Source organism: Tursiops truncatus, chromosome 4 (assembly GCF_011762595.2).
Source record: "Tursiops truncatus isolate mTurTru1 chromosome 4, mTurTru1.mat.Y, whole genome shotgun sequence".
Lineage (NCBI taxonomy): Eukaryota > Metazoa > Chordata > Mammalia > Artiodactyla > Delphinidae > Tursiops > Tursiops truncatus.
In genome coordinates this window covers 132,348,836-132,376,173 of record NC_047037.1, presented here as the reverse complement: position 1 = coordinate 132,376,173, position 27,338 = coordinate 132,348,836, and the positions used below count along the sequence as shown (strand labels likewise).

The 27,338-nt window shown below is 44.1% G+C and overlaps 1 protein-coding gene across 3 annotated transcripts; it reads right to left on the bottom strand.

Annotated features, from left to right (window-relative positions):
- Positions 1-715: 715 nt before the first annotated feature.
- Positions 716-26,920, bottom strand: IFNAR2 (interferon alpha and beta receptor subunit 2). 3 transcript variants are annotated; one of them, XM_004317374.4, is made up of 9 exons: positions 26,643-26,883; positions 20,549-20,640; positions 19,039-19,080; positions 17,524-17,647; positions 16,002-16,174; positions 13,810-13,970; positions 12,019-12,187; positions 6,522-6,652; positions 716-2,157 (listed from the first exon to the last, which is right to left on the bottom strand). In XM_004317374.4, exons 2-9 carry the CDS (start codon positions 20,601-20,603, stop codon positions 1,450-1,452), a joined length of 1,563 nt encoding a protein of 520 aa, XP_004317422.3. In that variant the 5' UTR covers positions 20,604-20,640; positions 26,643-26,883; the 3' UTR covers positions 716-1,449. The 3 variants fall into 3 exon arrangements, with proteins under 3 accessions (XP_004317422.3, XP_019778454.2, XP_073660555.1); XM_073804454.1 differs by lacking the exon at positions 716-2,157 and adding an exon at positions 2,168-4,127 and having other exon boundaries at positions 26,643-26,920; XM_019922895.3 differs by lacking the exon at positions 6,522-6,652 and having other exon boundaries at positions 2,046-2,157; positions 26,643-26,920.
- Between the last annotated feature and the right edge of the window lie 418 nt (positions 26,921-27,338).

The window sequence follows — 27,338 nt, the reverse complement described above, 5'->3', positions numbered from 1 at the left end:
CCGCGCGCCAGTCTCTAGAGGCCGTTGTCACCCGATTGGCAGATTGGCAGGGGCAGGTGCAGAGGTGGAAGGGCACTATCCTCCTCCAGGTGAGTGGAAAACGGATTGTAAAACAGATTGCAAAACTGTGCGTGCCGTGTCCCTATTACCTTAAATGCATGCTTTGAAAGGAGTCGCAAGTTAAATAAATACACTCCAACGCCAACCCAGAGGTGATATCTGGATGGTGGTGGTTTACACCATGCAGTATTCCCCAAGTTTTCTCCAGGGAACAGGCACGGCCTCTGTAACTCCTCTCCCCGCAAATAAACTGATTTTAAAGCACTCCATTAGCAAATCCAGTTTGAGAGGGTCTTCTTTACCGTAACTCCCCCCTCCCCCCAGGGATAAGCAACAACACAAAGCCAAGTCATTTCTTTGTCAATAATCGTTTCTCTCACAACACTGCTGAGTAAGGCCTAATTTCCTCTTTTTCAGCTCTGCAGTGGTGAGGTTGGAAAACCCAGAGCAGGGTAAGTACCAGGGGGTGTAAGACACTGCCTGACGTCTGTCGCTAAAACACCTCACATGAACTTGAACGCAGGGAGGGAGAATGTGCCTTTGGCCCCCATAGGCCACTGCACAGAGTTGGAGGGAGTTTTGTGCAACCTAGAGATGCCAGCAGAACCACACATCCGCTGCACATATATCCTGTCTAATAAGAAACAACTCTGAAGACATTCCCAAATTTATATTAAAAAGCGTGTTTTCTTTTTTACCAATCTCCAACCATTGTACAAAATTAAATCTTAAAATATGACACAGAGATCCTGTCCCTCTCCCTTATGCAAATGTTTCTGTATTAGTCACCCGGCCCGCACTTGGTGTGTCTGTCTTCCTCACTCAGATTGAGGAGGGTTGTGCAAGGGGCTGAGAGTTGAATTTTCAAGAGTGTAGGCGACAGAATATCATCAGGGAGGTGCCCAAGACTTGGCTGGACCTTCCCTACTTCTAACCCAACCCGAAGCCTGTGCTTCTGTTTCCTGGTGTGTGCCACTCCTTTCTCTCCCGCAGCCCAGCCTCCCTCCGCTTTTTCTGCTGCTTTCCAGCTCTTCCCTGGAGCCTTTGGTAAACAATGCTGACTGCTCCTGCTATAAACCCTGCTCTTTACTCTGGGGAACATGATGCAGAAACATTAGACATCCATGAGAATAAAGGGAATGGGCAGGGCCTTTTCCCTTCAAAGCAAATCACTTTGAACTGGTAAACAACACACTGAATGATAACCAGAATACTCTGTTTCCCACCTCCCCTTCCCCCAGACTGGGAATTTGCACAGATGATGTCACCGGTCTCCTAATCTTTCCGTCGGAGAACACTTGGAGACCCCAAAGGAGCAAGTGCGGGTGCTGGGAGGGACAGCACCGGAGGTAGGAGGTGTCCAAGTTAATTAAATATTTCTTGATTCATTCATCTCATTACATAACCATCCCCCATGTCAACATCCGATTCGGAAGTGTCACTTTCATCAGAAGGAGAATCTTCAGGCCACGGATACTCCGCGGAGGGGCCGGGGAAGGGCAGCTGTGTCCCTTCTCCACTGGCCACCAGAAGAAGGTTCGATTCTGTCTCGTCGGGGTCCTCTAGCACAGCTGTCTCTTCTGGACCAGATGCTAACATTGGAGTGACTTCTGAGTCGTCGTTGTCCTCAAGGGCCCTCACGCACACAGAGTTCAAATCCACATTGAAGACAATTCTGTCCCCAGACCCCTCCGTGGGGCTGCTGTCCTCCTCGGAAAAGGGGTCCTGCAGCAGGTTCCCTCTCCCCTGGTAGCCCCTACTTGTGCATTCCGACTGCCAGGGGCTGGGCCCTGGTGCCGTCAGGGCCTCAGCATCAGCCTCGGGCTCGGGCAGGTCACGCTCCTCAGTAGCCGGGTCACTGCAGTCCTCCAAGGTGGCCGAGGACACAGAGGCGGGCCACAGCCTGCCCGTTAGTCCGTGCGTGGTGTAACCACCTGCGCTTATTCGGGGGGCTGCTTCATCATCGCTGTCACTTTCATCATCATAATTATAATTCCACACTTTCTTCTTTCTGTTGATGTGAATGAGCTCCACGGTAGCCACTTTTTCCAACGGAGGCAGCTCGGGAAATACCCAGACTGACAATTTATTAAAATTCTTTAAAAAAAAACAACAACAGAGGGGATCAATTCTGAGTGTTTGTTCTTTACTTTTTGACATCATAAAACTTAATGAGGTTAACTACACAGTGATGGGGAAGGCGGTAATGAGGACGATGACAAAAGCAACGACAACAATGGCTAATGGTTACATAGTGTTTACTATTTGCAGGGCACTGCTTTTAGTAATCTACACACGTTATCATTCATTTTACCCTCACAACCGCTCTATGAAGTAGGCTTACTACTCTTATCCCCACTTTACAGATGAGAAAATGAGGCAGAGAGGTTAAGAAACTTGCCCAAGTTTCACAAGTTTCAGGAATACTAAGTGGTGGAGGCTGGGTTTCAAACTAGGAGGTTGCCTGCAGCAGAGACTGGCCCACGCCTTCCTACTGCCATTTCCTCGCTGCTTCTTGCTTATCAGGGGAATCTATCCATTTAGTCTGGATAGATTTCAGCCCTGGATTGCTGACATTCTTAAGGGTATCAAGGAACTGTGAGTAAGGAGAGATTCTAGGGAGCCGATTCCACTGGGGTCAAAGCCCTCTGCACTGGAGGACCTTAAAGAGGCAGGTGACCCCTAAAGGGTCAGAGATGAGAAGAGCAGGGAGACTGCAGCTTGCTCTGAACCAGCACCTCCAGGACACAGAAGGTGAGGTGGGCTAAGGAGACTGGCTACAGTGGGGTCATGCTGAGGAGGGTGGTCACGAGATTCCTTTCACAGACCTGGAATCATCAATGACATCCTCCTCCTCTCTATTCTCTTGCTCAGGCTGCCCAATTTGACAAGCCTACTCTTCCCTGACTCTCTCCAGACCTAGCCTTGGGATGAATTGTTCCATTGGGTTGCTCATCATTTTTCTTATTGATTTATGGGGGTTCTATATATAATCTATAATCTAGATGCCAATTATTTGTCGATTATCTATGCTATATGTAATTTCCCCCAGTCTCTGGTTTAACATTCTACTCTCTTTATGATAACGTTTGATGGAAAGAAGTTCTCAATTTTAATGTAAGAAGATGTATCACTTTTCTTTCTTCATGGTTTCTGCTGAATCTTCCTTGCCCCAAAGTGAAAATCTCCTTTACTGCCTTCTAAAACTTTTAACAGTTTTGCCTTTCACATTACAGTCTTTAATAAGCCTGAAATTGATGTTTGTGTATGGTGTGAGGTAGGGATCCAATTTCATTTCCCCCCATATAGGTAACATTTACTGACCTGTCAATCCTTTCCCCATTGCAATTCCTACTTGTCATTAGTCATGTTTCCACATAGGTGGGTCTGTCTCTGGGATCTCCATTTGACTAGATCTTTGATAATGCTTTTCAATAAGGTTAGATAATTTTCTCCACAATGGGCTTATGACATCTTCTGTTAGATATCTTCCTTGTTTTTAAAATATTTTTATTACCATTGTAATGGTATTATAAAAATGGTATGTTTTCATTTAAATCGCATTATTCCATTTAACTGTATGATTCCAAGTTCAAAACCAGGTAAAACTAATCTATGCTGTTAGTAATCAGGAAAGTGGTTATCCTGGAAATGGGCAGTGACTAATAGGTAGGAGAGACTACTGGGGAAGCTGGTCATGTTTTCTTTCTTGATCTGGGTGTGAGTTATGTGGGTACATTGAGTTTGTGAAAATTCACAGAGCTTTTTGCTATGGTTTGTGTACTTAATTTCTTGGATGTTGAAAAGCAACTTATATAAAAATATATTTGTTTTCTAAGTGATTGTTGCTAATGTATAAAAATGCAAGCATTTTTATATTGATTATTTTGTGTGTAACACATTGCTAAACTTATTAGTCCTAATACTTCGTCTCTAGATTCTGAATTTCTTACTTAGCCAGTCATATCATCTATAAATTATCATTGTCTCTTCCCCCATTTTTCAGACTTTAAGCTCCATAAGGGCACATTTTTTGTTTGCTTTATTCACATCTAAATCCCCAGCACCTATAACATGTAGACACACAGTAAATACACAACACGTATTTGTTAAATGCAAAAGAGGAGAAGGAGGGGAAGGGGAGGAGGATGGAAGAGAGAGAAAAGACAATGTTTAAAATTTTTAATATCTGTTCTTGATTAAACATACATACACAAACATACTAGACCTAGGGTGTTCTGTTTTACTATTCCTAGAGTTTTTACTTAAACACAGAGTAACAATTTTTAATGGAGAAATACCAGGCGGACACAAGATAACAATACCTCCTGTCATTACTTGGGGTTAACAAAATAACAGGTATAAATATAATTGGCATATAATTTGGGTGCATTTTAAGGATGGGAAGAGCCCCAGGGAGACCTGGGAGGAGGGTTAGTAATGAGTTTAGGTAATTCAGGCAGATTACCTAGGAGGTGATGGGTGTGGTGCTAGGGGCCTTTAAATCTCAAGGCTGCATGAGAAATATGATTGGGAGTGGGATTTACCTAAGACCTCAAGGCCAAAGCAGTACTTGGCCAACGGAAGAGTTGGAGTAAAGGCTGAGAGTAAACTTGCAACTGAACACTAACATAAAAGATTCAAAATATACATTGTTAAATATACAAAGATAAAAGTTACACTGATAGATAAAAACCAACCATTCTTGCAATACAGGGATCACAGTATGGATGAAATCCAACACAGAGCAATTTCCTTCTCATAAGCTACAACCAAATGCCACCTAGGTTCAAATACTAATTGTAAGTAAAACCTCCCAAAGCACCCCTCCCCCCAAACAATCCCTCCCCCAACCCAACCTGAATAAGAACAAGAGAAAGAAGCGTACATCATCCATAACAAAGAATGAAATAATGCCATTTGCAAAAACTTGAATGGACCTAGAGTTTATCATATTAGGTGAAGAAAGAGAGAAAGACAAATATCATATGCTATCACTTATTTGTGGAATCTAAAAAAAATGATTCAAATGCACTTATTTACAAAACAGAAATAGATTCATAGACATAGAAAACAAACTTATGTTTACCAAAAGGGAAAAGGGACAGGGGTGGGAAGAGATAAATTAGGAATTTGGGATTAACATAAACATACTACTATGTATAATGTAGGTAAACAACCAGGACCTACTGTATAGCACAGGGAACTATAGTCAATATCTTGTAATAACCTATAATGGAAAAGAATTTGAAAAAGAATATGTATATATTCTTCCTGTACACTTGAATCACTTTCTGTATACTTGAAACTAACACAACGTTGTAAATAAACTATACTTCAATTAAAAAAATTTTAAAGAAACAAAAGAATTAGAAAATAAAAAGCCTACACTTTTATCACCTGTGGAGGGATATTTATTTGTGGCTGTTAAAAAAATTAGAAGAAGAGGGCTTCCTTGGTGGCGCAGTGGTTGAGAGTCCGCCTGCCGATGCAGGGGACACGGGTTCGTGCCCCAGTCCGGGAAGATCCCACATGCCGTGGAGCGGCTGGGCCCGTGAGCCATGGCCACTGAGCCTGTGCTCCGCAACGGGAGAGGCTGCAACAGTGAGAGGCCCGCGTACCGCAAAAAAAAAAAAAAAAAAAAAGAAGAAGAAGGTGAATGAGTTCAAACGTAGAAAAATAAGATATTTCTGATAATTTTCTAATGTAGAAGGAAAGTGACACGATAGGGAAAATGAAAAATGATGGGCAAAGCGCTTGAGTCAAAGCACATGAGGAAGCTTTAGAAATATGTAAGATCAATACCCAGACTTGGCTGAGTGCTAAAGGCTCTGAGCAGGAAGAATATGCCTCGGGAAGCAGAGAGAAAATACGAAGACAGAATGGCTGGTTTCACTAACAATGCACACAAATGAGAGCAACTCTGGGGGACAGTTATACTGCGATAGATGAACAAAAGTAGAAAAAATGATTAATGCCAGCAGAGCTTTGGAGAAAGGTGTCCATCTCTATGTTGACACTAGCATTATAAATTAATCCTTTATATTTTTATATAAGATAAATTCACTTTGTGTATCTATTCCACGGAAGTAATCCAAACTAAAAAGACAACCTGTATAAAAATGTTCATTGCATTGTTCATAATGGCCAAAGACAGACATTGAAAGGAAAAGAAATCAATCCAAATGCCCTACAGTTGAGAAGTGATTAAGGGAAAAAGGAGACGTTAATAACAATGGAAAACTATGTTGATTATTGAAAATCATATGTGGACAAAGTATAAAAAGAAAGCAGAAAATTCAAAATAGAGGTTTATAGGGATGGAAAGGAATCCAGAGTAATAAAACACCTTGATGTTTTGAGACAATGGGGTTTTCTTCTGTGTAAATATTTAAGCATATAATGAAAATTCTTAAGTTAAAATGAAAAATAAAGACAGGAATTAAAAAAAAAATACCTACCAAAACTTTGGGGAAATTATTTCTTACGCATATGTAACCGATCCGTTTCAGCATCATTACAGTGCTTATGACGACAGCAGCCACTAAAAACAGAGTAATTATTCCTCCTATTGTGGCAGATTCTGATGACTCTGTTGATGAAAATTAAATGGCTGTATTTCAAAATAAATCCAATGAACAATTGCAGTTGGGAATAAATGTACATTGATCTGGCGGTGGAGGGGTTTATCAAGGGGGCAAAAGTTGGAAAAACTATTGTTAAATACCAAAGAATGGAAAGTAATCCAAGGACACATTTTAAAAAATTGATAAAAATTCAGTTTCTAAAAGTAAAATTTCTTCCAGTAGATAATTATGCTCTGTAACTGCACTGTCCAATATGGCAGCCACTAGCCACATGTGACCATTCAAGTGTAAATTATCAAAATTAAAAAAAAAAGCTTTCTGAGTCATACTAGTCAGGTCTCCAATGCTCAACAGGCACAGTTAGCAGGCACGGCAGGCGGGGAGGAGTGGAAAAGGGGAGTTTTTCTGAAGACAACAACTGCGTCACCCTGAAGCTGGACTTTGGCCACGCCAGGAGCCTAGAACTTGCTTTGTCCTCTTAGGAGTTCTCCTTTAGTTTCCTGTCAACATTACTTTTGGAAAATCTCAATTTTCTGAATGAAAATACCTTTCTTCCATAAGTCCAACTGGACTGAGAAGAAATCAATAGTTACATAACTAAGGCTCTCTTAAATTTCCAGAAAGACTTTTCTTAATATTAATCCTAGAGCCACAGCCTCAGGCAAAACAAATACAGGAGAGGAAAAAGTAAAGGTGGCTCACATATTTTTAAAGTCTTTCAAAAGGTTAAAGAATGAACAGAAAGAAACTCGGGGAAGGTCTGCTCCCTCCGATGGCAGAAGATTCACAAACCCCTTTCATTCCCATCAAGAATGAATGGGTCATCTTCAAAACATCTACAAACAAGACATGCTGGAGAGGGTGTGGAGAAAAGGGAACCCTCATTTACTGTTGATGGGAATGTGAATTGGTAAGACCATTATGGAGAACACTATGGTGGTTCCTTACAAAACTAAAAACAGAGTTACCATATGATCCAGCAATCCCACTCCTGGGCATTTATCCAGAGAAAACCATGATTAGAAAAGACACATGCACCCAATGTCCATTGCAGCACTATTTACAATAGCCAGGACATGGAAGCAACCTAAGTGTCCATCAACAGACGAATGGATAAAGAAGATGTGGTACATATATACAATGGGATATTACTCGACCAAAGAAAAAGAACAAAATAATGCCATTTGCAGCAACATGGATGGGTCTAGAGCTTGTCATACTGAGTGAAGTAAGTCAGGGAGAGGAAGACAAATACCATATGCCTTTATGTAGAATCTAAAAAAATGGTACAAATGAACTTATTTACGAAACAGAAACAGAGTCACAGATGTAAGAAAGAAACTCATGGTTACTGGAGGGAAAGGGGGGGAATAAACTGGGAGATTGGGATTGACATATACACACTACTGTATATAAAACAGATAACTAGTGAGGACCTACTGTATAGCACAGTGAACTCTACTCAATACTCTGTAATGACCTATATTGGAAATGAATCTAAAAAAGGGTGGATATGTGGATATGTATAACTGATTCACCTTGCTGTACACCCGAAACTAACACAACATTGTAAATCAACTATATTCCAATAAAAAAGAAGAATGAATGAAGGCATGTCATATCAATGGCAGTTCTACAATCAGATCTAGCCATAAAGGCACACCTTTATAATACAAAATTCTTACACGTATAGAGCTTACATTCCTGAAGAGGATTCTGTGAACCAAAGTGATTTCTTTGGAGAAGCAATGATGTCATGGAATTCTGACCCATGGGTCCACCCCTCCTCCTGCCTCCACCCTCTACCTGAAATTGCCCCCCTCTCTGCACCCTTTCTGCTTAATTTTTCTCCGTAGTACTTACCATCACTTGACACACACTATATTTTATTTTTTAATCTTGTTTCTCTGTCTCCCAATATAAGATCTATAAGCTCAGGAATTTTTGTCTGTTTTGTTCACTGCTGTATCCTCAGTATCTAGAAAAGAATCTGGCACCTAGTAGACCCCTGATAAATATTTGCCAAATGGGGAATTCCTGGTGGTCCAGTGGTTGGAACTCCGTGCTTGTAATGCAGGGGGCACGGGTTCTATCTCTGGTCGGGGAACAGAGATCCCGCAAGCTGTGCATGCATGTGGCACGGCCAAATAAGTTTTTTTTTTGTCAAATAGATAAGCACAGCTTTCCCTCAGGACCTTACTGAAAAAACCCAACCAATTAGTTTAATGTTTGACAAAGGGGAGACATTCCTCCAGCTCTCTGGACTAAATTCCCCCATATCAATACTGCCTTAAGATACCAGTGTTCACCACTGAGTCCCAGTAAGTTAACTCTGATCCCAGGTCATCCTTCAAGAATTCCCCACCTGAGTTTGGCTAGTTGAGGGTGGCTCACACGGCCAGTTTGGATAGTGAGAGGGGCCACGTTATATGAACCTACTTGGTTCCTGAAGTTTCAGACGAGAATTGGGACATGAAATATTTGGATAGTGAGGCATACCTGTACGTTAACTGTCTCACGTAATGATAAAAATAATGGAGGTTGACAATATGCAAGATGATGTGTTCACACCAAGGAAACATGAAGTGATGGGACTGCATGCTGCTGCATGACCATTTCTTAGTGGGTGAAACAGAGAAAAGTCGGGGAGAAACTGAACCATCACAGAACAAGGATATCAACTTCCAAAGAAGCAGTGCCTTTAGTCAGGCTTGGATTCACCTAAGTGCAGACTGAGTTTCAGCAAACCACTGTCTGTCATGCCATATTACTGGGTTTTTTATTGCTGTGATATTGTGATTTATAATAAGAAGTACATATTTAGTCTTTGTCCCCAGTTCTGAAACCCTTAGAATTTCCTAAGTGATTAGAGCAAAGAAAGTGAAAGGAGCATTTTTTGTTATTCATAACAAGCCCCTCTCAACCTCACTTGGTTTACATTAAGGAGATGATTTTTGGAAAGTCCCAGAGGATGGGCACTGGTTGCCAGGGGAACCGACCCTGTGATTTAGAGAGTTGGAACTTTCAGCCCCACCCCTTGACCTCTGGGGAGGGGAGAAGTGGGAGGTTGAAGTAATTGCCAATGGCCAAGGATTTAATCTGTCATGTCTACATAAGCCTCCTTCAAAACCCTAAATGATGGGGTTTGGAGAACTTCCAAACCTTGCCCTATGCATCTCTTCCTTCTGGCTCTTCCTGAGTTGCAACCTTTTATAATAAACAGGAATCTAGTAAGTAAACTGTTTTCCTGACTTATGTGAGCCATTCTAGCAAATTATCAAAGCCAAGGAGAGGATTGTGGGAATCTCCGATTTATAGCTTGTTGGTCAGAGTCCACGTGACAACGTGAACCTGCGACTGGCGTTTAAGTGGGGGAGGGGCAGTCTTGTGGGACTGAGTCCTTAACTTGTGGGATCTGACGCTTTCTCCAAGCAGATGGTGTTAGAATTGAGTTAAATTGTATGACGATGAGCTGATGTGGAAGAAGTGTTTGGTGTGGGAAAAAGCCCCCCACAGATTTGTAGTACAGAAGTATTCTGTCGAGCAGAGGAGAAATAATTTCTTCATTCAATTGGTTTCACAGTTCTGTTTGTTTATAAGATCATGGTATAGTAATAATAATAATAATAATAATAATACCTGGCCTTTGTCCCTGGTTCTTGGCACAGAATTTCAAAAACCCCTGGAATTTCCTCAGTGATAGAGTGCCTTTTAGGGACCATATCTGAGTTTATGTTAATGAGCTGAACTTCTGGAAATTCTGGTCCCACCCCTGACCTCTAGGGAGGGGAGAGGGGCTGGAGATTGAGTTAACCACAAATGGCTGATGATTTAATTAACCATGCCTACGTAATGAACCCAATAAAAACTCTGGACAGTGAGGCTTGGGGAAATTCTGGTTGGTGAACATATCAAAGTATAGAGAGGGTGGTGTATCCCGTCTCTGCAAGAACAGAAGCTCCCGCCCTTGCAGCCTTCCAGACTATGTACCTCTTCATCTGGCTGTGTATTTGTATTTTCTATAATAAAATGGTAAGAGTAAGCATAGTGTTTTCCTGAGTTCCATGAGTCATTCTAGCGAACTATTAAATCTGGGAAACTCTGAATCTGTCGCCAGGTTGGACAGAAGTGTGGGTAGCCTGGGGACCTAGGACTTGTATGGCAAGTTGTAGGACTTGTAGGACTTGCTGGCATCTGTAGCGAAGGCAGCCTTGTGGGACTGAGCCCCTTAACCTATGGGGCATGCGCTAACTCCCTGTAGTATCAGAAATGAATCGAATCTCTGGACACTTGGCTGATGTTGAGAACTGGTGTTAGAACACAGATATGTTCATTTGTTTGGGGTTTACATTTTTGTAGGCATGAAGAATCTATATGCAGTTTTAGGTGTGCCCATAGGTAACTGACATTATATAAATTATTGAAGCTAAAGTCATGAAATAAAATTGGCCTGTGTATCATTCCTTTAAAATTAGCCTGTGTAACACTTGATTCTGAGGAATACTAGAGAACAAAATCACACGGCCTGGAGTTACAGCAAACACCAGGCACCCTGATGTGTCAGGCACTGGTTAGTGAAGCTCACTTCAGACACAAGCCATAGCACTTACAGTCACTTCCTTATAAATCTCGTCTTATTTTATGTTTACTCTGGTAGATCAGAGCATTAAAGAAACGCTCACTGGGCTTGGGAAATTCAGAAAGGCTTCTTTGCGGGGGAGATTTTCCTTTTTGGCAAAACTGTTGGAGACCTAGTGACTTCCCGAGAGAATAATCAGCAGTGGATGTTCCTAAGCCTGAAGGACTGTTCTCCCTGCAAATTCCTCCATTCGAAGGAAGGTTCGGGGAGCATGCTGTCTACTGTTCTGATGCTTTGGTCACAGAAGGGCTTTCAGCATTCAGCAGTGACTATCTCATTCACACTGGCAAGTTTCTCTTTCATCTATGAGCTACAGCCAACCTTCCTGAGAGCCAGGCCACATATATGAACCTGACCACATCCATCATTCTACCCTTTGATACCTCTGCAGGCAGTTGCTTCGGCAACCCAGCCTCCTCCAGCACTTGGCTTGAATAATGGCCGGGCTAAGGGCGCACAGAACTGAACTTGATCCTGACTCCCTGAAATAAAAGCATTTCCACTTCAGGAGGATTTCTGACGTTAAAAAGGAAGATACCTGATTGTCCCCATGGTATGGCAACATAAAAGTGACTTTACCACATGGTAGAGACTGACTGACAGAAAACATCTCGGTGATGTGCCTTGGTTGGAAGAAATGCCTGTGCTGCTCCACGACTTTCAGATTCTTTTCTTGAAACAGGTTTTCCCTCAGAGTAAAAGCAAAACATGAATTTTCAAAAACTGTCGTACCTGATTCCCATCCAGGTTGGAAGAGGGTACATTTTAAGGGAGATCTATTTATTTTTCTCGGATGTTTAGGCTCGAAATAAACAGATACACAGTAGTTTGTTTTTGGAATTAACTTGTCGATGATATAAATGAAATTTTCAGTGACGTTTCCATTTATTTGGGGTTTATGCTATAAAAATAAACAAAAACATCAGTAAGACTTTAAGTGAGAATTTCATTTAGACGCAAGCCTTAAGAGAGTCTTTAGAGATTTGTCTTCAAATCTTAAACAGGGATAGAAATATCATAGGCTTGGCAAGAAAAAGTATTTTATCAGTTACTTGGGGCAAGCAATTTATCACAAAACTACATGTACGTGTATACACACACATACATGCACACGCACACACACAGGCACACATACATTTTTAAACCATGAAATCTAGTCTAGCAACTTCCTTTTACAAATGAGGAGGAAAAAGTCCCAATGAGGAATAAAGGTCTCCATGATGTCATGTTTGCAGTAAGATAATCTTGCAAAAATAAGAAAATAAGATTATCCTATTTCATTAATGATACGTGTCTATACTTCAGAAACTGCTTTTATACATATTAACTCATTTGATTATCAAAAGAGTCTGCAGGGCTTCCCTGGTGGCGCAGTGGTTGAGAGTCCGCCTGCCGATGCAGGGGACGCGGGTTTGTGTCCCGGTCTGGGAGGATCCCGCGTGCCGCGGAGCGGCTGGGCCCGTGAGCCATGGCCGCTGAGCCTGCGCGTCTGGGGCCTGTGCTCCGCAACGGGAGAGGCCACAGCGGTGGGAGGCCCGCGTACCGCAAAAAAAAAAAAAAAAAAAAAAAGAGTCTGCAAAGCAGGCATTATTCCCATTCTCCAGGTGAGGAAACTGCAGCTCAGAGTGGTTAAGTAACCTCCTCAAGGCCACACAGCTTATCTGTGGCAGAACTGAGGCTGATGTCTAGTTTCCCTGTCTTCTCCTTAAAAACACTTTGCCTCTTCTTCCCCAGCTACTTCTGTTCCATTTTGGAATTAAAGAGATGATCTGAAGGTTCTTTCCTGAAGAATAACTTTTGTATAATGTTTTATAGTTTTCAAAGTACATCCTTACCAGTAGTTTTATAAATGAGGATTTCCACCAGCTCAAATACAGCCTTCTATAATAATATTTTTCTGCAAGTTTATATTTGAAAGGAGGAGGAATTATTTTTGAACACCCCGCCCCCGTAGCAAACTAAAAGCTCATGCCTGGAAAACAAGCAATGAGGAAGAAAAAGGACAGAAACCACAAGTGTCATGGTGAGAGGGCTGTCCTCGAAGGGAAACTGCAAACCGACAGTGGAGAGTCAGAACCTCTGGGTTGCATACCTGGCATAATCGTTGCGGCCATCGTGTGATTTTAAGTCGGCAACGTTTGCTGCCTGTTTCACCGGAAGCTCCCTCCCACTGTGACGCGTAGGCGTAGTCCCTGCTCCTCTCGTGCTCATGAGATTCCGTCCACTCTCATCTCCTCCCCCAGACATTGCTCCCTGCCATGCACGCCCCGGAACATGGCTTCTTCACACGAACATGCTGTCATTTCTTCCATCTTAAAGAGTCCCTCCCTCGACCTCACTTTTTCCTCCAGCTACCACAGCATCTCTCTCCTTCCCTTTATAGAGAAACTACGGAGACCTCTTTCCTGAAGTCAGACCACACAGAAGCCTAGACCCTTCAGTTTTAATTGTTCAAATCATTACAGATTTTTTTTTTTTTGGCAATGTATTCATTGCCAACTCAGTACTGTTTTGACCACTTACCTTCTTAACGGTCCCCCCTGATTGTTCTTCAATTAATGCTAAGTAAAACTGTAATTCTTCCTCATTTAGTATCTTGGGAGCGACAGACTGAAATTTCACATTGACACTGATGTGGTCTGTAAAACCAACAATCTCAAACTCTGGTGGGTCCAAAGGCAGTGCTTAGAAAACAAAACAAACCCCAAGGTCAGTCAATAAACAGCATAACCGTAATGATACCACTGTCATGATACAACCATACCTCTTTACAACTGTCTTTTAATTCCCCGTGGCCCTCGTTGAGGTGTGGGTTATATATTCTTTTTATTGGTGAAAAACTGAGAACAATAAAAGTGAAGTGATTTGTTCACTATTACCACAAGAAATGGAACACAGATTTGGGGATGAAAGGCAGTATTTCCCCAATGTTCAGGTTGTATTCTAAACACAAGAGTGAAAATGACTTCTTCTCATATAATAATAACACATAAACATTGCAGAAATATCAGAAAATACAGATAGGATTGTCTCTGAATGTGGTTAATCCTCTTTTGTCCATGCTGTACGTGTGTAAACATATCTACACATATAAAAACTGAACGAGTGTACACACACACACACACACACACACACACACACACACACACATCTAAACTAAAATTAAGTCCTTCTTACACTGTTTTGCATGGTATATGTTTTCACTTAATTTATTTCATAAACATATTAATGTATGTTTATCTACATCATTACCTGGCAAACTAGGGCCCGTGGGTTAGCTTCTGCACAGCCTGCAGGTTTGGAATGGTTGTTATTTTTGAAAGGGTTGTGAACAAATGAAGGATATGTGACAGAGACCATACATGGCCCACAAAGCCCAAAGTGTTTCTTCTCTGGCCCTTTATAGAAAGTCACTGTCCCTGATTCTTCATCATAGTTTTTCACAGCTAATTCTATTCCACTAAGCGGCTGTCCCATGATTTAACTAATTCACTCTTTTGAACATTTCGATTGGCTCTAAGTTTTCTGAATAGAATCTATACATCAATGAGTATAGATTATAGCTCTAATTCTTAGAGCTCAACCTTTGCATTTGGCTGTAATCATTTCTTTAGGACAAATTATTAGAGGAATTCTGGGTTAGAGCAGACACATGTTAAGCTTTTCAATACGTACTGCCAAACACCTTCAGAAAGGCTGTCAAAGCACGCTCCCTGCATTTCCTCGAAACCTGGGTATTTACACACTTTTAATATTTACCATTTTGAGTCTTGAAAAATGAGATCTCATTACTCTTTTAATACACATTCTTTAATGGTCTGAGTACCATGTTCTATAAGTTGGGCTATTTCTTTTCTCTGTGGACACATACACAAACAGGCAAGTCCACAATTCCAGAGAATCTCATAAGTATCTAAGTTTGCCACAGCAGGATTCAGTTGTCATCTGAATACGTGCTTTGCTAAGCACATATATGAGAGTATACACCTACACAGCCTTTAACAGGACCCTGAAGTCGAATCTTTCTCTTGGAAACAGGCTGCAGATCAGGACACTGAAGAAGTGATGGAGTCTGGCTGAGAGCCACTGCCAGCTGCTCTGTAGCTGTTAACACAAGTGCCCATGGGAGCTGACTCCAGTTGTAGGGAAAGAAAGAGAGGGCAGACCCGCTCTTGGGATCCAGTCTTCTCTGAGTCTGGGCCCCGCGTGCGCACACACCTGGGCGTTCACACGTGCAAGAGCTACTGGGCTCTGATCTGGGGCAGGGGCTGAAGTATTAGGAAAACATTGGCCCAAGGAGTTGTGACAGCTCTTACAGGCCATCCGAACTCCGTTCCCCACTTCCTGTCGGGCTGTGAAACAACGCAAAAGGTAGCAGCTTCTATACACCAGAAATGAACACAACATTGTAAATCAACTCTACTTCAATAAAAAATAAATTCAAAAGAAAAACAGCAGCTACTACTGCCTGAATGCCTGCCTCGTACAGGCATGGATGCAAAGGACAGGTTAGCATTCCACTTTTTGGAGAAGAAAACGGAGGCTCAGAGAAGAAAAGTCACCACTCCACGGTTACAGAGTTGGAAGTAGCAGGGCCAGGAGGTGAACCTTAGCCCTGCATCTAAAACACCTCTGTAGAACTTCCAACTTCATGGCAAAGCACATAACGATGATCTTGGTGATGATGATGAAGATAATAAACAAGATTGACTCACTGTCCATTGCCAGGAAGAAAGAGCCCATACAACTGACCAGCTCTGCGTTCCCTCTGAATCCAACCACTTTGGGGATGTACATCTCTGTCATGTTTACCCACACATCTGTTAGGTCACAGAATGATCTTGTGATATTTGTACAGTCCCCAACGATCTTCATATCTTCCTGTTTACTTTGAAAGGCAAAGAAATGGTAAAAGAAAACTTTAGCATTTATGGGACAAGAAACCATTAACTGCAAGCCCCACTTCCACATTCTCGTCTAGCTCTGCTCAAATGTCCCTGTGTTGTCATCTGCCCTCACAACCTTATTTCAAATGGCACACCTTACCCTGTGCCCTCCACCCCTCTCTCTTGATCCCTCTTTCCTGTCTCTACTTTTCTTCATACCATTTGCCACCGCCTGCCCCATTATATCTTTGTTTACTGATATCTCTGCCTACTTTCAGAATGTCTGCTCCAAGAGAGCAGGGATTTTGGTTCATGGTTTGACCCCTGGCATGTAGTAGGTGCTCAGTAAATATTTGCTGTATGAAAGAACGAGCAAATGTTGGGCGTTCATGGCAGAGGCCCCAGATCTCCCGGCCCCTACAGACAATCATGGATGCCCCTCGCTGAGAACCCCTCTCTCTCTGGCTGAGGACCACATGGTCCAGTCCTAAGTCAGCCTGTGCTATATGGGGACAACACAGACATCTGCTCTCTTAAGCTTCAGAAAGGTAGGTGGGTGATACATGTGACTGCCTAACGCAGGGAGAAACTTAACGACTTTAGCAGGTACCAAAGAGAAACCCACAAGAGGCCCTCCAGTGGGTCAGTCAGCAGCAGCAAAGAGCTATAAGCCAAATAAACAGCCAACAAAAGGACACCCCGAAGGGCTACTGGATCAAAGTAATGGCTTAGGAGGGTGATTGTTAGACGTGGGAAAAAGAGAGCCAAAGAGGGCTCCATCCATTAGGTCATGAGTCCCTCAGCAACCCCTAAGTAGGAAGATTAGCACAGAGAGGCTGCACTCTGCGTGGGTTAGTGACCAAGCCAGACTTTGGACCTGGGCCTGTCTTAGTCTGGACCACGCAGCTTTCTGACGTGCCACATGCCTCCCTGAGTAAAAGAAAGTAAACACAACCCATCAATATGGTCACCAGATCTTTGGACTTCTGTCCTCAGAAAATGCGGCACTTTTCAACACCCAGACTTACTGAGTTAGAGAAATAATTGTGACAAACAGACACAATAATTATTTTGCTTCTGAGGCTTTGACATGTAGAAATCAGCTTTGGTTCTAAATGCAAGCTTTGTCAAAAATAACTTTGGGTTGTTCAAGTATTCAGTGTAATTAAAAATGGATGGGTCTTTTGTCTTTAGACTTTTAAAGCTCTGATTAAAATACCGAAATTGAGAAGGGGCGAAAGAGGGGGAGAGAGAGAAAAGCTCTATCACAAGTAAGATCACCTCTTCCCCACTCCCCACATTATAGAAAGATAATATATTTAGCAAGAGAAAAATGAAATGTCAAACCAACCTCATGATGGTGTACCACAATGTATAGTGAGTTGGTACAATTGAATGGTTTTTTAATTCCCATGATAAGACTGACTGCAAATTTCGTAATGTCATCTTTAAAGTGCAAGATTCATCTGAAAAATCTAAAGGGAACAAGAGGAGAAAAAAAAAAAAGAAACAGAGATTGAAATTTGGAGCCCAGCGTTGTACCTCGGCCACTGTTCAAACTGTCCCTTGGGATCTGGAGCCCGACGCTTCTAGCAGAGAAGCCCTCCCAAGAGCCCTGGGATCTTGGAAACACAGAAGGAACTGGTTTGGCTGGACACGAGAATCTATTAATACGATTAATAGATAAGCAACACGTTGTCAGGGTGGACAAGCTTAGGAAACAGGAACTCAGCGCTTGTAAACAGAATTTGGGCTCACCCAATTGTCACTGACTCTCAGCGGCTGTTTGGATCAAAACAACCTATGTCATCCTGGGCCACCCCATCCTCTCAAGTCAACCCTCAACCCCTGCTCCAGTCCCCCTAAGTAGCTTGGCCCATGGCAAGCTTGGCCTCCTCTGAATTCCCCATCACAGAGAGGAGAGGGAGAATGTGTGTCCAGATTGAATCTTCCATTTCATCCCCAAGCCTATGCTGAAGTATTGATAGGTGCTATGAACACACCCATTTTACAGACTGTGAAATTGAGAAGTCGAGTTATGTAATGTTAGGTAGCTGGGAAGTGGCAGCAGCAAAGGAGACTTCACAGCTACACTTGTCAAACCCTGCCTTATACGGTTAAAGTTTCCTGTGGTTAGGACCTGGGCCTTGGCTTTTTGGTTTCTAAATCTTCATCCCCCAGGACTCATCACAAGGCTGGATACATATTTAATGCATAGTGGTGTTCTGTGGACAGGTTTATATGTAGGTAAGAAATTTAGTTTAAAAAAATGTGTTTTCCCTTATCTGGTACCAGGTACCAGGTAACAGGTGGAAGAATGCAAATTAATGGGAAATTATTTCTGGATGATTTTTTGTTTGGTACAGTCTGTGTCTCCTCATTCTTCCATTAGTGAGAATATTAAGAGGTGAATATTCTTTTAAGGGGTTTAAAGATTAACTCTAGTGTTAATTTCTTATAATAGTTTTATGAGACAAATGTGAAAAACAGTACTGGCTAAATTCTCCTTTAACAGGGAAAGTTTTTTTTTTTTTTTTTTGTGGTACGCGGGCCTCTCACTGCCGTGGCCTCTCCCGCTGCGGAGCACAGGCTCTGGACGCGCAGGCTCAGCGGCCATGGCTCCGCCGCATGTGGGATCTTCCCGGACCGGGGCACGAACCCGTGTCCCCTGCATCGGCAGGCGGACTCTCAACCACTGCACCACCAGGGAAGCCCAGGGGGAAAGTATTTGAGGAAAAAGATTCAAACAAAATGGCAACAGATCTGGGATCAGGAATCATATTTCCCACACTTTTGACTTCTAAATGGTCACTCCAACACTCTGACCCTTACACAAAATTTTGTCAAGCCAAGAAAAATCTCTTACCAGGCAAAACATACGAAATACCAAACATGAGGCTGATGTGCACTGGGAAGAAGAAAAACATGTTAGACAAGCAACAACACTTTCACCAGGTTCAATTTACGATTGCTACTCTGAGTCTGGGATTCTTCCTCACAGATGTATTTATATTGGATTGAGACTTTTCTTGCGCTAAAGAAAAAAAGCTCAAGTAAACGGTTCTTTTTTTGCGGTACGCGGGCCTCTCACTGTTGTGGCCTCTCCCGTTGCGGAGCACAGGCTCCGGACGCGCAGGCTCAGCGGCCATGGCTCACGGGCCCAGCCGCTCCGCGGCACGTGGGATCTTCCCGGACCGGGGCACGAACCCGTGTCCCCTACATCGGCAGGCGGACTCTCAACCACTGCGCTCCCAGGGAAGCCCAAGTAAACGGTTCTTAGAGAGCTGACTTTGGTATCAGCAGCTCGTTGTCTAAGGATGTTTCGTCCTGACCGGATCCAAAATAAGATGTCTGGGAGCTGATCCTAGTCATGAGGGTTGGTTGGTTGAGGGACTGTCCTGAGAAGCAGTCATCTGTCTGGAACAATTCTCAGAATATGAATAAGCATGTTGCTAATTAAAGGATTTCCAAGGTAAAGATATTTACCAGGGTTGGTGGAAGAAGAAAGGTCTTGGTGATGGGAAGCGGGGATTCTCATGTGTTTCCTGGATGTCACCACAACTTGGCGAGTCGGGGGGCGGGTTAGGGGCATTTTTAGTAGGTGGGGGAACAAGGCTGTCATATACTCTCCAATGCATGGCACTTGTCTGGGGAGAAGTGACCAACTCATGGCTACCTTACTGATAAACTATGGAACAGATGACACAGTGATGCTGAAATAGAATCAAAAGAATGGTAAAGAAAAGGCACACATGAATAGGGCTATGGAGAAAGAAATCAATAATAAATGAAGTGTGGAAACAAAAGTTCAGGGATGACTTTTTGGTTTTGTGTTGAGGAGGGAGATAAGGCGTCTGGCCTCTTTCCAAAGTAGGAATATAGTGATAAACTCCACCCTGGATTAGAATGAGGGTATTAAGGGAAATTACTCTTCAAATTACAGTGAGGCTAACCCTGTTCATTATTGAGCCTTAAGTTAATTATTATTTGTTTGTTTTCCTAAAACAACAGTAGGGCAGAAACCCATTGTGAATCAAACCATTAACGGTTGTTTCCTATCTACATTCCAACTGGCTCTTTTTTATTTTTAACATCTTTATTGGGGTATAATTGCTTTACAATGGTGTGTTAGTTTCTGCTTTATAACAAAGTGAATCAGTTATACATACACATATGTTCCCATATCTCTTCCCTCTTGCGTCTCCCTCCCTCCCACCCTCCCTATCCCACCCCTCCAGGCGGTCACAAAGCACCGAGCTGATATCCCTGTGCTATGCGGCTGCGCAGCTGATACTGGATCCTCAAGGCAGGGAAATCAATTGGCTACTCCCTAACAGGGTCCCTGGCAATGGAGCTATGAGAAAAGTAACACTTACCCATGGGATACAAATTAAGTGGTCCAACCGCTGAGACATTCTGGCTCAAAACCATCTTTGTTATTTTATATGTCCTTTCTTTACTTTCACATCTGAAAAGCAATCAATATTAGGTGATCAAAATTCTGAAGTGTCTCATTAAACTGCAAAGATAACGGGCAAAGACAAGACAATGAAAGATCAGCAGGAGATTCCTGATTCCAGGCCCTTCTGGGAGCTGGACCATTTACCCCATTACACGAGCAGCTTTACCTCAGCTTCTGGGACCAATTCCCTACCTAGGCAGGTAGAAATTTTAAATTTAACTTTTGAACAGATAACATAGTCATTTGGTTCCAAAATTTTAAACATACAAAAAAGTAAATAGTGAAAAGTCTTGCTTCCTTCAGAAAACTATTTTTATTTGTTTTTTTGGTGAGTTCTTCAGAATATCTTCATGCATAAGCAAAAACAAACATGTACTCTTATCCCCCCCAGCCCTTTTTTTTTTTACACAGAGATAGCATATACATTCCCTGTCCAATTCCTGCTTTTTCTACTTAAAAATATATTGGGGAGATCTTTCTACATCAGCACCAAAGAGAATTTCCTTGTGTTTTTAAATAGTTGCATAGTCTGCTCTATGGACATACCATGATTTATATAATCAGTCCCCACGACGAACATCTGAGTGGCTGCCAACTGTTTCTGCAACGGATAATCTTGGAAATGCCTTATTCTGCACATGTCAAGTCTAAGTGTGAGAAAGATTCCAGAAGTAGGATTGCTAGGCCAGAGGGTGTATCAGTCAGGGTCCCAGCAGGAAACAGCACATTCAAGTTAGGATAATTTGAGGAAGATTTTAATCAAGGGACTATTTACTATTGTGTGAGCCAGATGCAGGCCAACCACAAGGAGGAGTGTAGTATCTGAAACTAACAACAGCAGGGGTTCTTACCATCCTGGGCTTGAGGCGCAGGGGGAAGATATCAGCACTGGAATTTGGAAGGAGAGAATCCTGTGTGAGGAGCTAGGATGTAAGCCGACCCTAGGTGACTGTGCAGCGAGGGGGCTGAGGGATAAACGTTCCTCACTGTCTTCTCTTACCTGGGGCTCCCCATTGGCTGAACCCAATCAGAAGTCACAGGACAAGGCTGCGGGCAGCTGTACCCATACAAGACAGGATCCCAGGGCACAGGAAAGGGTGGGCAAGGTGGAGGCTGGGTTTGCAGGGGCAGACAGAAGAGACCTGGCACAAGGGGCCGTTTGTAATTTTTCCTGCTTTTCTTCGGCCGCACGGCGTGTGGCTTGTGGGATCTTAGTTCCCCGACCAGGAATCGAACCCGTGCCCTCTGCAATGAAAGCGCAGAGTCCTAACCAGTGGACCACCAGGGAAGTCCCTGCATTTGTAATTTTGATCGAAACAGTCACACTCTCGCCACTTGTGGCTGTAACAATGTACACAACTGCCTGCGACGTGCGAGAATTTCTGCTTCCCCACAAAGGAAGTGCTTGTGGGGATGGGTAGTGATTATGATCGTGATAACCATCAAGCTCTTGGATTTCTAAAAATTAAATTCATAAATGCAAAGTTGTCTTCGGACTAATATTCATTTTGTATTTCTCTTATTCTGGGTAAGATTGAGCATGTTTTCATAGATGGAAGAGCTATTTCCTTTCTTGTTATCTGTCTGTATCTTTGTCCATTTTTCTATTGAGCTGTTGCTTTTGTTTCTTATTGGTTCGAAGGAGCTTTTAAAGTATGAGGGAAACTGGCCCTTTGTGATATGAATCACGTCTTTTTTAATTTTTCTCTGCCGTTGTCACTTTTCTCTGTCACTTTGATTTGCCCGTGCTATCTGTGTTTTTTTAATTATTTTTTTTATTTTTTATTTTTATCTGTGTTTTTTAAACCATGCAGAAACTTCTGGGTTCTATGCTTTCAGATTTAAAGGTATTTTCTTTCTTAGCACCTGCATTTTGAGTTACAGCTAGAAAGTCTTCCTCCCTCCAAGGTGAGAAAGGAATTCTTCAAACATTTTAAGGAACCCCCAATCGGTCTCATTCCTTCTCTCCCTCGGAGCTTTCGTCTCCCTCCATCCAAACAACTGGGTGTTCTTCAGTCCCCCAAAACACGGAGGCAGTATCAAGCCCCGAGTCAAAATGAAAATGGGAGCATGCCTTGAAGTAGCAAACTCAAGAAGCAAACCAGACTCAGGAAGGTAGCAAGGAGGAAGAGGGGGTCCCCCCAGGCACACAGCCAGCTCAAGAAGCACTCTCTCATGCACAGGGATACTCGGGGCCAGTGCCACTCCCCACAGGTGCACACATGCACTTGCACCTGAAGGATGCTGGGAACCCTCTCCTGTTGCCACCCAGCACACCAGCCTGGGATGGGCTTGGGAAAATCAAACCCTGAGTCTCCCCTTTCCAAGGATCTGCCATCCCAATCCATGGCGTGCTGGTGACGCTGAAGTGTCTTTAAACCTCTGCTCCTGGCCACGCTATGTACCTGAATCAAGGCTGACCTAGAAACTTCACCCGCGATGGACCAGCTAGCCACGCCCTGGGTGAGGCGGGCCGGGGGCAGCTTCCAGTCTGCCTAGCCTACCCTCCCTGTACACATGCCAGGTGGGCATCAGTGCAACATGGGAGTCTCCCACTGGATGCAACCCAGCTGCTGCCCCCATGAAGAGTGTCAACAGTCAAGGGGTGTAGAGAGAGAGGCCAGGCAGGATCCCCATCCTGCAGAGAAGGGGCGAGTAAGACCCAAGTGTGAACTGAGACTCCAAGCCTGCCGTGTGTTCCATTGTCCCACCAGATTTCACTAACAAAACACAAGTTCCAAGATAAAATGATTAAGAATTTCAAGACAACCACAGGAGAGCAATCAACCAAGTGTGGGACTCTTCTACATGCAGGGCCCCTGGGGACTGAAGCCGGCCCCGGCTACAGCGATGAGAGTAACGAGAGCTTCAGGAAGCCTGATCTGGTTGGAGTCTGGGAGAGTTTTAAGGAGCTTCATGAACAAATCCAGGCAGGATGCCAAGATGGGAAATTAGATTTTCCAAGCAAGCAAGCATCTAGTACCAGAAGCCTAACTGGAAGTGGAGTATGAGTCACCAGGAACAAAGAGAGGGAAGAGGCGTCCCCTGGCCCAGTGCAGGACAGCAGGACTTCTAATTGTGTAGTAGTGTGTGTGTACTTCTCAGCTGCTGAAGACAGGGAAGGTTTTGCAGATGCAGAACAAAGGCAAAGATGTGATACCATCAGAACAAAACAGAGGAACCAGAGGCCACAAGACAGATGACCAGATAACAAGGGAGTCACACGCAAAGTGGCATTCTACAACCCTGGTGCGCCCATCACCTAGGGAACGTCCACAACCGTGCAGGCCCTCTGCTGAGGAGTAATGATGGGAGATGACATCACATCTCACAAAGATATCTCTGTGGATGTTCTGAATGGATACAATGTTATGGGATAAGTTGACGTGCCTGGATAGCTCATGGGTGGTAGGTGGCAATTTTGACTTGGAATCTTTTGGATTTCTCTAGAAAACCCTGGTGAGACCTGATAGCGTGATAGTCAGGAGGACTTTTTAATGTGTTTCTAGCTTGAATTCAAGTCTGCTGTTTCGTGTGCTATGAAATGCCAGTTGTAATTCGGTGATTCTTCACTTGGATTAAATGCTCACGTTCGCACTTAGATCTGGCTTTTGCACAATATAAAGGAGAATCGTAAGATTCATGCTAGTAATTACATTTATGGTTTTTTACTTAGAATGATCTTCAATAGAAAAAAAAAAGGGCAAGTTGAGAGACACCATTGAAGAAAAGAAAAAGCTTTATATTTTAGTACCTTTGGTGGTACTTTTTCCTACTTTTTAATCCAATGGGGCCCTGCATTTTAATTTTGCTCTGGGCCTTGCAAATTCTGCCACCAGCCCAGCCTGTAGTTCACTGCTGCCTGACAAGAAACCAAAGGCTTAGGTTGAATTCAAGGCTGCCACCAGCCTTTCCAGTGTTCCCACTACTGTCCCACACAAGTGCGGAGCTCTGGGCAACACATCACATCCTGCTCTGACACTCCCATCACCACCCACCCTGCCCCCTCCCCGACTCCCCACCCAGCAATCCTTGCCATTGCTACCCAAAGAAAAAACTATCCATTTTTAAGGCCCAGCTCAAAGAGATGCAACCTGGGCAAAGTGATTCTTCTCTGAATTTCAACTCCTCCTAAACAGACAGACAGACAGACAGACAACCCTCACGGAACTTGCTGCCCCCTATTCTCCTGGTAGAGAGCAGAATGCTGTCTTTTCTCCTACCCAGCACAGCCTGACACCTTGCGCATCTTTGCTAATCAACGAATGAATGGATTCAGAAAGACTCTACAAATAAAACTACATACTTTTTCTCCTGGATATTAAAAAAATAGATACAAAAAAAAGCACAAAGAAGAAAGTAACAATCATCTTTATTTTTACCACCAAGCACCAACCATTGTTTACATCTTGGCATATTTGTTTCTAGTTTATGTCTTGTTTTGGTAAAAATACTTCTACACGCTCATTAAAAAAATTAAAAATAATGTATAAAAGTAAAATCCCAGCATCCTGATATTTCCGTCATTAACATTAGGTGAACAGAATCCCAGAGATCTTTCTGTGCATAGACACACACAACACACACACTCACACAGATGTTTCTGTCTAAATTTAATTTTACTTGGAAAAAAAACTGAAGCAAAGGCTGAAGAAATTGTTGACATTTAAATGATTTCCATAAGAAAGAATAGCTCCCTAAAATATCCCTCTAAAGTTAAAGAAAATTACAAGACATCAGGAAGTTGGAATATGATCTGTTCACAGCATTCTAACTGTTCGACCCTGTTTACCGATCCATGCTTTCAAACAAGAGAACTAGGACTTCCTTGGTGGTGCAGTGGTTGGGAATCAAGTCATTTCCTGCGACAAACTGGTCAAACCTTATCACAGATGCGCATATTACTAGGAAACATTTTCTTTAGAGCAAATTTTGCTATGGCCTCGCTTCCACCCCTTTTGTCTCCAAGCCAGAACGGTAGGGTGGAGGATACTTTGAAACCTGTCCAAGATGCGGGACAAGCGACGGAAGGCCTGTTGGTCTCAGCTGCCGGGGTCAGTTAGTGTGACACCTGGGGGAGGGGGGGACTCCAGCCCTCTCGCTGGCTGCACCTGCCTCTGCACCTCCCACCTCGTTCTGCTCAGTTTCTAAGACTTTTTGCCAAACAAAAGCAAGGAAATCAAACAAACATTAAAAGAGAGACAGACAGACAGACGGGACATCTAGAGTTTCTCAAAGCCATCGCTAGCCACACAAGTGGGTTGATGGATCCAATTAACTGGGTTTAACTGGCTTCTTTGGTCAGGGTTGAAACGCGAGCGTCGACTCGCACCCGGTTCCTCATTCCTTCCCGACCCTGGAGGGGGACCCACTCCTGTCCCCGCGACGCTGTCCCATCGCCCCGTCCTCCCTCCAGCTTCCAAGCGATGGGTCTGAAAGGACATAGGACACTCCAGCTCCGGTGGCCCCTCCGTGACCCTCTTTCGCCCGGGAACAAGGGATGGCTAAAGTCAGTTTGCTCTCTTGGAGGGCGGGCGGAAAACCCCGGACCGGAGACCCGAGCCGGTAACTCAGTTTTGCAAGGCGCTGTGGATCGAGAGGCGTTTTACTTTTGAACTTGACAGTGGCTCTCATCTCGCAGCGGCCCGCACCCTCGGTGTGGCAGGTGGTGGAGCCGCAGGGCTGGGCGCGTGAAGACGGCTCCCAGGAGGGGCGATGAGCGCGGGACGGCCGGCCAGGGCCGAGGGCAGCGCGGCCGCGGGGGCCCGTCAGTGGACCCACTCCAACGACCCGCCGGGTCGCGGGGGGCGTGGGCAGGCGGCGGCCCCCGGGAGAAGGGCGGCGGCAAACCCCCCCCACCCCGGCCCGGAGCGTCCGCGGGAGCCCGTGGAGTCCGGGTCGCGGGAGAGACAGGAATCTGGAGAGGGATTCCGGGAAGTGGCTGGGGGGAGGCGGCGTTCGCCCGGTCCCCGTCCCCTGTCCCCGCCACCCCAGTAGCCTCACATTACCTCGGCTGTTTGGCCTCGCCGTTGTCCTCGGGGTGCCAGCCTCGGGCGCACCCTCCGCAGCCGGGTTCCGCCGCCACCCCTCCGCACCCCTGGTCGGCGCTCGCGACCAGGACGCGCGCGGCTGGCGGCCCCTTCGGCAGTGACGGCTGTCGTAGGGCAAAGGCGAGAGAAGTGGCGGGGTGGTGGCCCTCAACCTCCGCTCCGAGGATGCCCCGGATAGGTCCTCGGGGTCTCCTCCCCGAGAGGTGGAGCAAGTCTTTAGTGCGGGTGCGCGCGCCGAGCGCCGGCCCAGAGCGGAGAGCTCGGGCCCGGGCGGGGCGGGGACACCAGATCTTGGTAATTTACCCAGATTTATTAAGACGGCGCCTTCCGCCGCCACCCCTCTTCCATGTAAGCTCCACTGGGGAAGAGAGAAAGGATTTTGGCTGTTGTGTTTACAGCAGGGCTGGAACAGTGCCTGTCACTTAGAACAATACCTAGCACATTTATCTACTCAATAAAAACGTGTTGAATGAATGAATGAACGAAAGACCGAACGGGCTCTCTCCTGCACCACCCCCTCTTTACTAGTTCCACAAATTGCTCAGATCATAATTCTCCAATCAATAAAACAGGGATAAAAATAGCTATCATTGAGTCGTAAAAGCTTGGTATAGTTCCAGGCTCAAGCAGAACTTTGTAAACATGGTAAATATT